The sequence below is a fragment of the Salmo salar genome, chromosome 17, assembly GCF_965601325.2.
Source record: "Salmo salar chromosome 17, fSalSal1, whole genome shotgun sequence".
Classification (NCBI taxonomy): Eukaryota; Metazoa; Chordata; class Actinopteri; order Salmoniformes; family Salmonidae; genus Salmo; species Salmo salar.
The window spans coordinates 7,365,272-7,382,466 of record NC_138307.1 but is presented as its reverse complement, the minus strand read 5'-3'; the positions used below and the strand labels follow the sequence as shown (position 1 = coordinate 7,382,466).

General features: G+C 41.2%; 1 protein-coding gene and 1 pseudogene across 3 annotated transcripts in view; one reads left to right on the top strand and one right to left on the bottom strand.

The window, feature by feature from the left end:
• The window catches only part of LOC123723888 (signal transducer and activator of transcription 1-alpha/beta-like), a 26,788-nt pseudogene extending 11,134 nt beyond the window's left edge, over positions 1–15,654 (top strand). Inside the window, exons 17-19 of the transcript XR_006759973.2 lie at positions 3,811–3,999; positions 8,617–8,689; positions 12,425–15,654. The product of XR_006759973.2 is annotated as a signal transducer and activator of transcription 1-alpha/beta-like (transcript). The remainder of the gene's footprint in view (positions 1–3,810; positions 4,000–8,616; positions 8,690–12,424) is intronic.
• LOC106575215 (glutaminase kidney isoform, mitochondrial) overlaps positions 13,230–17,195 on the bottom strand; it is a 24,094-nt gene continuing 20,128 nt past the window's right edge. For both annotated transcript variants that reach the window (XM_014151575.3, XM_014151574.3), the window contains exon 17: positions 13,230–15,389. In XM_014151575.3, the coding sequence (XP_014007050.1) occupies positions 15,233–15,389 (157 nt within the window). In that variant the 3' untranslated portion in view covers positions 13,230–15,232. The remainder of the gene's footprint in view (positions 15,390–17,195) is intronic.

The window sequence follows — 17,195 nt, the reverse complement described above, 5'->3', positions numbered from 1 at the left end:
CAGTGTTGAGGATCAGCGTGGCAGACGTGTTGTTGCCTACCCTTACCACCTGGGGGTGGCCCGACAAGAAGCCCAGGATCCAGTTGCAGAGGGAGATGTTAAGTCCCAGGGTCCTTAGCTTAGTGATGAGCTTTGTGGGCACTATGGCGTTGAAAGTTGAGCTGTAGTCAATGAACAGCATTCTCACATAGGTGTTCCTTTTTGTCCAGGTGGGAAAGGGCAGTGTGGAGTGCGATTGAGATTGCGTAATCTGTGGATCTGTTGGGGCAGTATGCAAATTAGTGGGTTTAGGGTATCAGGGAGGATGCTGTTAATGTGAGCCATGACCAGCCTTTCAAAGCACTTCATGGCTACCGACGTGAGTGCTACGGGGTGGTAATCATTTAGGCAGGTTACCTTCACTTTCCTGGGCACAGGGACTATGGTGGTCTGCTTGAAACATGTAGGTATTGCAGACTCAGTCAGGGAGAGGTTGAAAATGTCAATGAAGACACTTGCCAGTTGGTCCGTGCATGTTTTGAGTACATGTCCTGGTAATCCATCTGGCCCCACGGCTTTGTGAATGTTGACCTGTTTAAAGGTCTTGCTCACATTGGCTATCGAGAGCGTTATCACACAGTCATCCAGAACAGCTGGTGCTCTCGTGCATGCTTCAGTGTTGCTTGCCTCGACGCGAGCATAAAAGGCATTTAGCTAGTCTGGTAGGCTCCCGTCACTGGTCAGCTCGCGTCTGGGTTTACCTTTGTAGTCCGTAATAGTTTTGAAGCCCTACCACATCCGACGAGCGTCAGAGCCGGTGTAGTAGGATTCAATCTTAATCCTGTATTGACGCTTTGCTTGTTTGATGGTTCGTCTGAGGGCATAGCGGGATTTCTTCTAAGCGTCCGGATTAGTGTCCTGCTCCTTAAAAGCGGCAGCGCTAGCCTTTAGCTCGATGCGGATGAATCCCGGAACGTATTCCAGTCTGTGCTTGCAAAACAGTCCTGTAGTGTAGCCTCCGCGTCATCTGACCACCAATGCATCCAACTGTAGATTATTCTCAAAATGGTTCCATAAATGAGGTGCAAATCAACTAAAAGCCGTTTTATCCTAAATCTATACTGACAGAAGGAATTTCAAGAGTTAACCATCCCCGTGACGGAGTATCTCATACTCTATATGTTAGTAACAATGTTAGGTAAATGCAGTTTTTTTTGTTGTTGCAAAAGAGCTTTATAAATTAACAGAATGCAGAATGACCAATGCGATGTCAAAGAGGGCCAGCCTACTTTCTGTTAGAATGCAAAGATGAATGCTAAACCTGCCGCCAGTGATATAGAGTTGAATTCGGAAGTTTACATACACTTACACGGAACCCAAACCGGCTGCGCACGTGCGCCATCGTGCATAAATGTATTTTGTGCCCCCACACCAAACGCGATCACGACACGCAGGTTAAAATATCAAAACAAACTCTGAACCAATTATATTAATTTGGGGACAGGTCGAGAAGCATTGAACATTTATGGCAATTTAGCTAGTTAGCTTGCACTTGCTAGCTAATTTGTCCTATTTAGCTAGCTTACTGTTGCTAGCTAATTTGTCCTGGGATATAAACATTGAGTTGTTATTTTACCTGAAATGCACAAGGTCCTCTACTCCGCCAATTAATCCACACATAAAACAGTCAACCAAATCGTTTCTACTCATCTCTCCTCCTTCCAGGCTTTTTCTTCTACATTTACATGTACATTTTAGTCATTTAGCAGACGCTCTTATCCAGAGCGACTTACAGTAGAGTGCATACATTTTTATTGCATTTTTACATACTGGCCCCCCGTGGGAATTGAACCCACAACCCTGGAGTTGCAAGCACCATGCTCTACCAACTGAGCTACAGTGGGACTGTTGACTTTATATTGCGATTGGCAACTTTCATAAGTTAGGTTCATTACCGCCACTGACCTCGTTCGTCTTTCAGTCACCCACATGGGTATAACCAATAAGGAGATGGCCCTGGGTACCTGCTTCTATAAACCGATGGGAGAGGCAGGACTTGCAGCGCGATCTGTGTCACAAATAGAACTGACTTCTATTTTAGCCCTTGGCAACGCAGACGCTCGTTGGCGCGCGAGCGAGCAGTGTGGGTGCAATAATTGAATAATATAGATTTCTAAATGTATTTTGCAACGCTGCGCACGCGACGCGAGCGGTGTAGTCAGCCTGTTAGGTTGGAGTCATTATAACTCGTTTTTCAACCACTCCACAAATTTCTTGTTAACAAACTATAGTTTTGGCAAGTCGGTTAGGACATCCACTTTGTGCATGACACAAGTACTTTTTCCAACAATTGTTTACAGACAGATTATTTCACTTATAATTCACTCTATCACAATTCCAGTGGGTCAGAAGTTTACATACATGAAGTTGGCTGTGCCTTTAAACGGCTTGGAAAATTCCAGAAAATGATGTCATGGCTTTAAAAGCTTCTGATAGGCTAATTGACATCATTTCAGTCAATAGGAGGTGTACCTGTGGATGTATTTCAAGGCCTACCTTCAAACTCAGTATCGCTTTGCTTGACATCATGGGAAAATGAAAAGAAATCAGCCAAGACCTCAAAAAAATTGTGGCCCTCCACAAGTCTGGTTCATCCTTGGCAGCAATTTCCAAATGCCTGAAGGTACCATGTTCATCTGTACAAACAATAGTACGCAAGTATAAACACCATGGGACCACGCAGCCGTCATACCGCTCAGGAAGGAGACGCGTTCTATCTCCTAGAAATGAACGCGCTTTGGTGCGAAAGGTGAAAATCAATCCCAGAAAAACAGCAAAGGACCTTGTGAAGATGCTGGAGGAAACAGGTACAAAAGTATCTATATCCACAGTAAATCGAGTCCTATATCGACATAACCTGAAAGGCCTCTCAGCAAGGAAGAAGCCACTGCTCCAGAACTGCCATAAAAAAGACAGACTGTGATTTGCAACTGCACATGGGGACAAAGATCGTACTTTTTGGAGAAATGTCCTCTGGTCTGATGAAACAGAAATAGAACTGTTTGGCCATAATGACCATCGTTATGCTTGGAGGAAAAAGGGGGAGGCTTGCAAGCCGAAGAACACCATCCCAACCGTGAAGCACAGGGGTGGCAGCATCATGTTGTGGGGGTGCTTTGCTGCAGGAGGGACTGGTGCACTTCACAAAATAGATGGCATCATGAGGAAGGAAAATTATGTGGATATATTGGAAGCAACATCTCAAGACATCAGTCAGGAAGTTAAAGCTTAGTGGCAAATGGGTTTTCCAAATGGACAATGACCCCAAGCATACTTCCAAAGTTATGGCTTAAGGACAACAATGTCAAGGTATTGGAGTGGCCATCACAAAGCCCTGACCTCAATCCTATAGAAACTTTGTGGGCAGACCTGAAAAAGCGTGTGCGAGCAAGGAGGCCTACAAACCTCACTCAGTTACACCAGCTCTGTCAGGAGGAATGGGCCAAAATTCACCCAACTTATTGTGGGAAGCTTGTGGAAGGTTACCTGAAACATTTGACCTAAGTTAAACAATTACCAAAAACCAAATACTAATTGAGTGTATGTAAACTTCTGACCCACTGGGAATGTGATGATTGTAATAAATCATTCTCTACTATTATTCTGACATTTCACATTCTTAAAATAAAGTGGTGATCCTAACTGACCTAAGACAGGGAATTTTTACGAGGATTAAATGTCAGGAATTTTGAAAAAGTGAGTTTAAATATATTTGGCTAAGGTGTATGTAAACTTCTGACTTCAACTGTACCTGTCACCCATGTTCCACAGATACGCCTGTATTCCATGCTGTGGAGCCTTATGCCAAGAAGAAGCTGTCTGTCATCTCTCTGCCTGAAATCATCCGCAACTACAAGGTGATGGCAGCTGGGAACATCCCAGAGAACCCACTCTGCTTCCTCTACCCAGACATCCCCAAAGACGAGGCCTTCGGAAAGTTCTACACCAGGACCATGGAGGGTAAGCAGCCAGCAACCTTTTTTTAATTTATTTTTTTGTTCCTGATGCTTTCCTATATCTCTCAGATGCATTTCAGACACCTCAAACCATACTTCATTTTGATTTATTTTTGGTCATGTATGAGTTGGGCTCGCGAGTGGGGCAGCGGGATAAAGCACTGCATCTCAGTGCTAGAGGCGTCACTACAGACACCCTGGTTCGAATCCAGGCTGGATCACAACCGGCCATGATTGGGATTCCCATAGGGCGGCGCACAATTGGCTCAGTATCGTTTTGGAATTACCTGGATTTCTGCAGAAATTGGTCATAAAGTTTGATCTGATCTTCATCTAAGTCACAACAATAGACAAACACAGTCTGCTTAAACTAATAACACACAAAAAATTATACGTTTTCATGTTTTTATTGAACACAGTGTAAACATTCGCTGTGTAGGGTGGGAAAAGTATGTGAACCCTTGGATTTAATAACTGATTGGCAGCAATAAACTCAACCAAACGTTTTCTGTAGTTGCGGATCAGACCTCCACAACGGTCAGGAGGAATTTTGGACCATCTTTACAAAACTGTTTCAGTTAAGCAATATTCTTAGGATGTCTGGTTGAACCGCTCTCGAGGTCATGCCACAGCATTTTAAATTGGGTTGAGGTCAGGTCTCGTACTGGTTCACTCCAGAAGGTGTATTTTCTTCTGTTGAAACCATTCTGTTGTTTATTTACTTCTGTGTTTTAGGTCGTTGTCCTGTTGCATCACCCAACTTCTGTTGAGCTTCATTTGGCGGACAGATAGCCTTACATTGTCCTGCAAAATGTCTTGATTAACTTGGTAATTCATTTTTCCGTCAATGATGGCAAGATGTCCAGGCCCTGAGGCTGCAAAGCAGCCCCAAACCATGATGCCCCCTCCACCATACTTTACAGTTGGGATGAGGTTTTGATGTTGGTGTGCTGTGCCTTTTTATCTCCACACATAATGTTGTGTGTTTCTTCCAAACAACTCAACTTTAGTTTAATCTTTCCACAGAATATTTTGCCAGAAGCGCTGTGGAACATCCATGTGCTCTTTTGCGAACTTTTTGGACAGCAGTGGCTTCTTCCGTGGTGTCCTCCCATAAACATCATTCTTGTTTAGTGTTTTACGTATCATAGACACGTCAACAGAGATGTAAGCATGTTCCAGAGATTTCTTTGTCTTTAGCTGACACTCTAGGATTCTTCTTAACCTCATAGAGAATTCTGTGCTGTGCTTTTGCAGTCATCTTTGCAGGACGGCCACTCCTAGGGAGAGTAGCAACAGTGCTGAACTTTCTCCATTTATTGACAATTTGTCTTACTGTGGACTGATGAACATCAAGGTTTTTAGAGATACTTTTGTAACCCTTTCCAGCTTTATGCAAGTCAACAATTCTTAATCTTAGGTCTTCTGAGATCTCTTTTGTTCGAGGCATGGTTCACATCAGGCAATGCTTCTGGTGAATAGCAAACTCAAATTTTATGTTTTTTTTTTTTATAGGGCTAGGCAGCTCTAACCAGCATCTCCAATCTCGTCTCATTGATTGGACTCCAGGTTAGCTGACTCCTGACTCCAATTAGCTTTTGGAGAAGTCATTAGACTAGGGGTTCACATACTTTTTCCAACCTACACTGTGAATGTTTAAATTATGTATTCAATATAGACAAGAAAAATACAATACTTTGTGTGTTATTAGTTTAAGCACACTGTGTTTGTCTGTTGTTGTGACTTCAGATCATATTTTATGATACATTTATGCAGAAATCCAGGTAATTCTAAAGGGTTCACATACTTTTTCTTGCCATTGTAATGTTTTATTCAATGTGTTTCTCTCGGCTAATAGCAGTAAGGTCAAATTCAATCTTTCACCAAATCATTTGTATATGTTTTTTGGGGATACCTACAGAGGTCCTAAAAATAGCTGGTCCATCTTATGACCATAATAAAACAATTCTATATGTTAGCTTTGTAGATATCGTCTTAGACTCCTACGGGTTCAGCTTGTGGGCGTCGTAGAGCAAAACAGCTGACCCGTTCGTGTGAGTCTCAGCTTTCCATAGTGGGGTGATTTTGTTTCTGGCTTAAACCGTTCGAACTTGACAGATGTTTTCGTTGGAAGAAAAACAAAGTTGGCATGCCAAAGGGACTGACTTCAAACGAGTCCCGTGAAGCTTGTCGTAGACCAAAACAGCCGTGAGTCTCAGCTTTCCATAATGGGGTCACTCCGCTGTAGAGCTGCCTGTTTCCACTGCAGATGGGGTAAACCGACATCGGCGGATGTTGTGTATTGAGACGCAGTCCTTGCAAAAAACTAAAGCCTCTAGGTTGAACAGACAGATTAGTTTTCCACGCAGGCACAGACATCGACTATAGGCATATCAAATATAAATGTTTACAAAATAATAATAAGACATGATAGATTTCACACTATAGAATTATAGGAATATAGAATTAATAAAACATCTGTTGGTCAGAAAATAGAAGTGATAAGATTAGGCATTCTATTTCTGTGTTTAAAATCCCCTCAATGACCATGGTGTCTGGTAAACCTTTGGGGATGTTTATTATGAACAACACTAGGGGTGCACGATATATTGGTGTGCATATCGGAATCGGACGATATTAGCTAAAAATGCCAACATTGGCATCGGCATGATGTCTAGTTTAACGCCGACGCGAAAAACCGACGTCAAAGCTGATGTGCATACCTATATAATGTAGGTAGCTGACGTAATGACACCGCAAAAAATACACAGAACAAAAGCAGAAAAATACTAAGTGCACACTTTCAACAACTAAACAAGTTCAAGTCCAGCAGTCATTTGAAAGAGTAAGAACATTTAAGCGAGACAACTAAGGCGAAATCCATTAACGCCAAGATAATGGAATCCATTGCCCTTGACAATCAACCGTGCTCTGTCGTGGATGATGTTGGCTTTCGCCGACTGGTCGAGCCCCGGTACACACTATTTTTCAGATGTTGCCCTACCGGAGTTAGTGTTGTTGACACTCGCATACATGAGCGTCACTGCTATTAGCTTCACGACTGACATTTGGACCAGCGATGTCAGCCCCATGAGCATTATGAGTGCATCTGGTGCAACCAATTACATTCAGAAGTCACATAATTAGTTAGATTGCACACAGGTGGACTTTAAGTGTCACATGATCTGTCACATGATCTCAATGTATATATACACCTGTTCTGAAAGGCCCCCGAGTCTGCAACACCACTAAGCAAGGGGCACCACCAAGCAAGCGGCACTATGAAGACCAAGGAGCTCTCCAAACAGGTCAGGGACAAAGTTGTGGAGAAGTACAGATCAGTTATAAAAAAATATTTGAAACTTTGAACATCCCAAGGAGGACCATTAAATCTGTTATTAAAAAACACCCCAAACATATGGTCAGATGAGACTAAAATGTAGCTTTTTGGCCATCAAGGAAAACGCTATGTCTGGCGCAAACCCAATACCTTTCATCACCCTGAGAACACCATCCCATGGGGGTGGCAGCATTATGCTGTGGAGATGTTTTTCATCGGCAAGGACTGGGAAACTGGTCAGAATTGAGGGAATGATGGATGGCGCTAAATACAGGGAAATTCTCGAGGGAAACCTGTTTTTAGTCTTCCAGAGATTTGAGACTGGAACGGAGGTTCACCTTCCAGCAGGACAATGACCCTAAGCATACTGCTAAAGCAACACTCGAGTGGTTTAAGGGGAAACATTTAAATGTCTTGGAATGGCCTAGTCAATGCCCAGACCTCAATCCAATTGAGAATCTGTGGTATAACTTAAAGATTGCTGTACACCAGCAGAACCCATCCAACTTGAAGGAGCTGGAGCAGTTTTGCCTTGAAGAATGGGCAAAATTCCCAGTGGCTAGATGTGCCAAGCTTATAGAGACATACCCCAAGAGACTTGCAGCTGCAAAAGGTGGCTCTACAAAGTATTGACTTTGGGGGGATGAATAGTTATGCACGCTCAAGTTTTCTGTTTTTTTTCTCTTATTTCTTGTTTGTTTTACAATAAAAAAATACTTTGCATCTTCAAAGTGGAAGGCATGTTTAAATAAAATGATACAACCCCCCCCCCCCGAAAATATATTTTAATTCCAGGGTGTAAGGCAACAAAATAGGAAAATGCCAAGGGGGGTGAATACTTTCACAAGCCACTGTACGTAAATGCCAACAAAATTACTTTTTGGTGTGTGTGTGTGTGTCCTTTCTATTTAACTAGACAAGTCAATTCAGAACAAATTCTTATTTACAATGACGGCCTAACCCGCTGGGCTAATTGTGCGCCGCCCTATGGGACTCCCAATAACGGCCGGATGTGATACAGCCTGGATTCGAGCCAGGGACTGAAGTGACGCCTCTTGCACTGAGATGCAGTGCCTTAGACCACTGTGTCCATGTGTGTATGTGTTAACTATTTAACTGCACTACAACGCTTAAAAGGCTGCTAAAAATTGTTAATATTGGTTATCGGTATCGTTTTTGTTTTGGCAAGGATAATATCGGTATCGTACAAAAATGTAATATCGGTGCATCCCTAAACAACACCTCTTAATTGTCCATCTGGTCCACCATTTTGTTTTTCAGCAGAGCCCATGGATGTGGAGAGTCCCACCGACACAGGATACATACAGAAAGATTTCATACCAGTGTCAGAACTGTAAGTTACCCTTCATACGTTACATATATCTTCATCTATAACAGGAAGACATTTTATTTGCAATGTTCTGGTTTGGGTATAATCCATAATCTGACTTAATTAACCCTTATTTTTGCAATGTGTTTTAGTCACCCATCTAGACTGCAAGACAATACAAAATGTATGAAATGAAAATTAAATGAAATGTATGCATTCACTACTGTAAGTCGCTCTGGATAAGAGTGTCTGCTAAATGACTAAAATGTAAAAATGTAAGATGATGCTCATGTCGCCAGAAGTGTTGGAATAGCTGGAAAGTGGGCTAGTGCTCCATTGGTGGAGTGGAAGTCCTAAGAATATTGATACTGCTGTGGTATGTGCAATTTCCCTTTTGGCTCTACTGTGATATTCAGCATTACTTTGTCAAGGGAAATATACACTCTTAGAAAAAGGGTTCCAAAAGGGTTCTACCTGGATCGAAAAGGGTTTTATCTGGAACCAAAATGGGTTATTTTAAGGGTTGTCCAATGGGGACAGCCAAGAACCCTATTTGGTTCTAGATAGCACCTTTTTTTTCTTAAGAGTGTAGTATTATTTCTAACATGGCTATCTACACTAAACAAAAATATAAACGCAACATGTAAAGTGTTGGTCCCATGGTTCATGAGCTGAAATAAATAATTTTTCAGATTCAGAAAAAGTTTATTTCTCTAAAATGATGAGCACAAATTTGTTTACATCCCTGTTAGTGAGCATTTCTCCTTAGCCAAGGTAATCCATCCACCTGACAGGTGTGGCATATCAAGAAGCTGATTAAACAGCATGATCATTACACAGGTACACAGGTGCTGTGGACAATAAAAGGCCACTTTAAAATGTGCAGTTTTGTCACACAACACAATGCCACAGATGTCTCAAGTTTTGAGGGAGTGTGCAATTGGCATGCTGATTGCAGGAATGTCCACCAGCGCTGTTGCCAGAGAATTTAATGTTCATTTCTCTATCATAAGCCACCTCCAACGTCGTTATAGAGAATTTGGTAGTATGTCAAACCAGCCTCACAACCGCAGACAATTTGTAACCACGCCAGCCCAGGACCTCCACATCTGGCTTATTCACCTGTGGGATTGTCTGAGGAGTATTTCTGTCTTATAATAAAGACATTTTGTGCCAGAAAACTAATTCTGATTGGCTGCCCAGTGGGTGGGCACCCCTGCCCAGTCATGTGAAATCCTAATTCATTTATTTCAATTGACTGATTTACATATATGAGCTGTAACTCAGTAAAATCTTTGAAATTGTTGCATGTTGTGTTTATATTTAGGTTCAGTATACATACGGTATATTTCAGGATGTTGTGCATCCCTGGAAATAATCTGAATTCATGTAAACATAACAGGTCTGAAAACATAGCTTGTCCCAAAAAAGTGGTTTCTTGACACAATTTACCCCCGGTGTGGAGTAAATTGAGCCACCTTTGGGTAAGTGGGGGATGGCGTCCCCTGACAGTGTTGTGACAGTGGGTGATGGTGCTGGTAGGTCAAAGTTGAATTAATTGAATGAGGTTGTGGTATATTGTATATCTTAAATGAATGCCTACATTCCGATATACTGTAGATCTCTCTGTTCAATTTCACTTAGCCTTCCATTTCTTGACCAGTTGTCTGGGACAGGGATGTTGTTTCGATGTGCCAATTCGTAGGCAAGTACTCTACATTTGAGGCTACTAAGACCATGAAACAGATCTGCGAGATTCTTGATATGTTTAGCAAGCTCAGACTCCATGTCATCAGATATGAATTTGTGTGCCTCTGCTACTCTATAATAGCCTCTTTCACACCAATACATGTTAGTTTTCTTTTTTTATCAATGTAACTCTTCAGTGTCCTTCAGTCTATTTTCTCATCCCTTGCTGCTGCTCAAATGGACTTCTTCCCTTCTCTCACTTCTTTGGTCCTCTCTCAAGAACCTCAAGGGGGCTAGACTCCTGCGTGCTTTACATTTGTATACACGGCCCCACGGGGTCTGCTCTTTAACATAAAAAATGCACTCAAGTTCATATGCATGTCACATTGCAAAAATACTTTGCATATTATGCATAAAACTGACAATGTAATCATAATTTGTATAGGCTATGGTAGCCATTGGCTCAACTTACCCCAATGCAAAAATGTTGACAATATTAGCCTACACAGCTACAAGGATGTGCTTTTATGCTATACTATATGACCAAAAGTATGTGGACACCAGCTCGTCGAGCATTTCATTCCAAAATCATGGGCATTAATATGGAGTTGGTCCCCCCTTTGCTGCTATAACAGCCTCCACTCTTCTGGGAAGGCTTTCCACTAGATGTTGGAACATTGCTGCAGGGACTTACTTCCATTCCATTAAGAGGACCACCTTTTCAAGTTTTGTGTGCTTGTTTTTTTTAAATGGTTGAATTAATAAACTAAACATTCAGCCACAAGCATTAGTGAGGTCGAGCACTGAAGTTGGGCAATTAGACCTGGCTCCCAGTCGGCATTCCAATTCATCCCAAAGGTGTTCGATGGGGTTGAGGTCAGGTCTCTGTGCAGGCCAGTCAAGTTCTTCCACACCGATCTTGACAAACCATTTCTCTATGGACCTCACTTTATACACCAAGGTATTGTCATGCTGGAACAGGAGAGGGCTTTCCCCAAACTGTTGCCACAAAGTTGGAAGCATAGAATTTTCTAGAATGTCATTGTATGCTGTAGCGTTAAGATTTCCCTTCACTGGAACTAAGGGACCTAGCCCGAACCAGGAAACAGCCCCCAGACCATTACTCCTCCTCCACCAGACTTTTACAGTTGGCACTATGCATTCGGGCAGGTAGCATTCTCCAAATCCAAATGAGTCCGTCAGACTGCCAGATGGTGGAAAATGATTAATCACTCCAAAGAATGCGTTTCCACTGCTCCAGAGTCCAAAGGCGGCGATCTTTACACCACTCTAGTCGACGCTTGGCATTGTGCATGGTGATCTTAGGCTTGTGTGCGGCTGCTCGGCCATGCAAACCCATTTCAAAAAGCTCCCGACGAACAGTTTTTGTGCTGATGTTGCTTCCAGAGGCAGTTTGGAACTCGGTAGTGAGTGTTGCAACCGAGGACAGACTATTTTTATGCGCTTCATCACTCGGTGGTCCCGTTCTGTGAGTTTGTGGCCTACCACTTTGCGGCTGAGCCGTTGTTGCTCGTAGACGTTTTCACTTCACAATATCAGCACTTATAGTTGACCGGGGCAGCTCTAGCAGGTCAGAAATTTGATTAACTGACTTGTTGGAAAGGTGGCATCCTATGACGGTGCCACGTTGAAAGTCACTGAGCTCTTCAATAAGGCCATTCTACTGTCAATGTTTGTCTATGGAGATTGCATGGCGGTGTGCTCGATTTTATACACGTCAGCAACGGGTGTGACTGAAATAGCCGAATCCACAAATTTCAAGGGGTGTCTACATACTTTTGGTGATGTAGTGTAGGCTTAGGACCTCGTATATTGTAGATTATAGAGACCCCAACTGATGTACAAAACAATCTTCTAACCATCTACTTTGGTTTAGATACAAGCATCAGGAAGCCTATAACACAAATTAATTTGACTTTGTGAAAATATTGTTGTACAGCATGTCATTCATTATCATCATGGCATTCATTTTCTGATTCCTTAACGTACTTTTGCATTCATGAAAAATACATTTTATTCACTTTGACTTTTTTTTATCATCCTCTGTAGATGACTGCAGAGTTTGAGAACACACTGGACTTGGACCGCAACTGAGCCGAGCCGATGGACAGGCAGGATCTTTTAGACCAGAAGATATGTTTTATACTGAAGCAAAATTGCATACTGTACACTTACTATATTTCACCTTTACTCTCCTTCCATTTCCAATTTCAGTTTTGTCACGTTTCAGAACGTTTTTTCTTTTTTTGTACAGAGCAAGTGTTGTGAAAATTCACCACTAAGGCCTCAAACTCAATGTAAATGAATCAATCTATATTATCGGTTAACTGGAGTTTCACAAACTCAATCCAAGCTTGATGAAAACTCTCTGAAAAAGGGCGTTCCTTTCAGTCCTTATAAATTGCTACACAAACAAGTCATATAAGCATGATTCAATAACAACACTGGTTCCTGCATGTGACTGACGTGGCTTCTTCTCTCAAAGCTGGGAACTTGAAACTGAGATACTCATTTTGTTTCCCAGAGCAATGTTCTGGGTGTACTGTCAATTGCTCTGAGGAGGTCAGTCATCTGCAAGAACCAAGACAGCCTTGAATTGTACATTTCTTCTCACTCTCTCTTCAGACAGTACAATTTTCTCTCACACAAGTTTTAAAATATATGAAATGATAAACTGGAGCTGTAAATACAATTACAGTGTGAATAATCATGTAGTACACACTGCACTGGAAACAATTCATACTTGTGTTAATTTGGTGATCATTTGTAACATTCATGGAATTAATTAATGTAGATACCCAAGTCTTCACATGCCTTTATTCAAGAATATAGAGTGGGAGTAAAGGGAGATATCCATATTTAAAGTTCTTTATTTATTGTTTGATTATTGAAATAAATATATCTCCATTGCCTGCAACACACAGCTAAAGCAGATATACTTCAATGAAAACAAACTGACATCAGTAAACACCTGTGGTACATTCAAAATAATTAGCTAATGTTGAAGTTGATCTGCACCTACACAGGGGAACAATAAACACTCATACGTACGAGGCTTCTTGTGCAACTGGGACTGGGGAGACAAAGTCAAATCCAATGAAAGCAACACTGAACACTTGAGATGAGTTATTCAATCAAAATATATTCATTCATCAAATCACAAGTAAGTTGCCTTAGGTACTTTTAGAACAATAGTGTAGGGCTTGAGATTTTGATGGCAATGTCCTCTGTCATTACCAGATTTGTAGTCGCTGTCCCTCCCATAGTCAATAACACAAACAAATACACACATGGACTAGTTCTCACCAAAACAACCTGACTTTTCAAGTATAGGCTTATACGTTTATTTTACACTCTAAACAGTTAAACAATCAATATGTGCATCTCTGCATAAAAAGTGAACCATTAGTTATGCGTAGAATCGTCTTAGTGTTCTGCGTTCATATAGGCCCATAAGGATAACTATTTTATCTCTACCCAAAAGAGGCATTTGGGTGAGTAGGGCAAGATTTAAAGTCCACCATTGTGGAGTTGTTCCGAACTAAAAACATTCAAGTGTAATGCACTGTCTGTAACTGAAGATAAATCCATGTAAAACCAAATATCTGACAAATAAGTCAACTTGTGTGACATAACAGTAACACCATTGACACTGCTGTAACCATGAAGTGATAAATCAATGTTTCGAAGGGTTTAATGTTTTGCCCTAAAATTTGACTTTGAAACCTGTCTGTAAAGAGCACATGGCTGCTGGTTGAATTGTATTGTATTGCTCCTGAGGCGGCTCACACATAAAATGCTCTCTTTTTTTATGTCGCCGACTAGACTTATCAGGTGGAGCAAACGTACAGAAAAGCTTTGGCTGACACAAACAAATAACCCCCTTTCTACTCAAAATTAATATAAGATTATAGAACAATCAATAAAAAAAGATTTTTTTGGTTATTTTGGAGAAAAGGGTGCAAAAATGTCTACCTATCAAATAGCAAACCAACAAAACTAAACTCACTCCACATAATGCCATACTTTCAATTCATATGAAGCCAGAAGTCTCAAACCATAGATAGCCTGGTCCCAGATCTGTCTGGCCTGTATAGCCAACTGTATAGCCAATGCCATATACAGTGCAAACAGATTTGCAACCAGGCTACCTAGATCTGTGAACATGTGGAATAGTTTATGTAAAGCATTCTGCTTCATGAATAGAGTCAAACTTAAGCCTAATGCAGTGTGTGGACTTTACCAATTTCCTTCAAAGGCTGTGCCAGTGAGAGTCACTTGATTTCACTTCAGATTAAATAGTATTTACACTGAATCCATCTACCTCTGATATTCATTTCAGGGATATACACACGTTACATAAATGTACACGTTATCTTACGCATACTTTCAGGTTTAACACGTTGTACATAAAGATAAATGTTTTGTGAACTTAAATGTGGAAAATACATTCCACATAGTGCTGACACACACTGAGGGAGAGTTGCGCAGTACGACATAAAAAAGCGAAGCGAAAGGAAACAACCAAAAAAAACGAAAAACATCTGGGAAAAAGTCAAAGGTCAATAAATATATATATTTTTTAAACACAATGTCGTTTTTCAAATGCTAGAAATACAATACTTTTATACAAAATCAACAATACAGTATTATCAACAGTATACGTACGTGACCTACCACTAACGTGACAAAGGGACCACACAGACTTACAGTAAGTCTTCCAGATAGTTAATGGGGCCATAGAAATAGAATGACCGGAAAGGACCAAGCCTCTCAGATCACGTGTATATATAATTTCAATGGGAATGTCCGTTCTAGTTATTTTATTTCTATGGATAGATAAGAGTATTAGTTGGCTCATAGTAGGCCGTCAATGTTCTTCTCTGATATCTCCTTCTCTTTGTCCTCAGTGGCGCCCCCCGCTGGACTGTACTTGTTGTTGTAGTCCTGGAGCATGGTCACAACATCATGGTGTCCAAAGTGCACTGCCTCTTCCATCGGTGTGTTACCCCACCTTGATGGAACAGACAAGAGACATTGTAAACACTGCTCTTAAATAGACACGTTTTACATTAGCTAAGTTTCTATCCAATTGGCGACAGATTTTCAGGCGAATATTCTCAAATCTGCAAAAACAAAATGTGTGCATTTTCCCACCAGAGATGTGCTTCCATGAAATGTACTTGTTGCAGATAAAAGGTTGTGCATGATGACGTAGTGGACATAAAAATAACTTTTGCTGTTAAATTCCCATGTACCGAATAAAAAATACAAGTTCAGTTTATTTGTCTCATGCGCTGAATACTACAGGTGTAGACTTTACAGTGAAATGCTTACTTACAAGCCCTTAACCAACAATGCAGTTTTAAGAAGAAAAAAAAAAAGTAACAAATAATTAAAGAGCAGCAGTAAAATAACAATAGCGAGTCTATATACAGGGGGTACCGGTACAGAGTCAATGTGCGGGTTAGTCGAGGTAATTGAGGTAATATATACATGTACAGTTGAAGTCGGAAGTTTACATACACCTTAGCCAAATACATTTAAACTCAGTTTTTCACAATTCCTGACATTTAATCCTAGCAAAAATTCCCTGTCTTAGGTCAGTTAGATTCACCACTTTATTTTAAGAATGTGAAATGTCAGAATAATAGTAGAGAATTATTTTTTTCAGCTTTTATTTCTTTCATCACATTCCCAGTGGGTTAGAAGTTTACATACACTCAATTAGTATTTGGTAGCATTGCCTTTAAATTGTTTAACTTGGGTCAAACGTTTGGGGTAGCCTTCCACAAGCTTCCCACAATAAGTTGGGTGAATTTTGGCCCATTCCTCCTGACAGAGCTGGTGTAACTGAGTGAGGTTTGTAGGCCTCCTTGCTCGCACACGCTTTTTCAGGTCTGCCCACAAGTTTCTATAGGATTGAGGTCAGGGCTTTGTGATGGCCACTCCAATACCTTGACTTTGTTGTCCTTAAGCCATTTTCCCACAACTTTGGAAGAATGCTTGGGATCATTGTCCATTTGGAAGACCCATTTGCGACCAAGCTTTTAACTTCCTGACTGATGTCTTGAGATGTTGCTTCAATATATCCACATAATTTTCCTCCCTCATGATGCCATCTATTTTGTGAAGTGCACCAGTCCCTCTTGCAACAAAGCACCCCCACAACATGATGCTGCCACCCCCATGCTTTACGGTTGGGATGGTGTTCTTCAGCTTGCAAGCATCTCCCTTTTTCCTCTAGACATAAGGATGGTCATTATGGCCAAACAGTTCTATTTGTGTTTCATGAGACCAGATGACATTTCTCCAAAAAGTACGATCTTTGTCCCCATGTGCAGTTGCAAACCGTAGTCTGGCTTTTTTTATGGCGGTTTTGGAGCAGTGGCTTCTTCCTTGCTGAGCAGCCTTTCAGGTTATGTCGATATAGGACTCGTTTTACTGAGGATATAGATAATTTTATTCCGGTTTCCTCGTGCATCTTCACAAGGTCCTTTGCTGCTGTTCTGGGATTGATTTGCACTTTTCGCATCAAAGTACATTAATCTCTAGGAGACAGAACGCTTCTCCTTCCTGAGCGGTATGATGGCTACGTGGTCACATGGTGTTTATACTTGCGTACTATTGTTTGTACAGATGAATGTGGTACCTTCAGGCGTTTGAAAATTGCTCCCAAGGATGAACTAGACTTGTGGAGGTCTTTTTTTTTCCTGAGGTCTTGGCTGATTTCTTTTGATTTTCCCATGATGTCAAGCAACGAGGCACTGAGTTTGAAGGTAGGCCTTGAAATACATCCACAGGTACACCTCCAATTGAC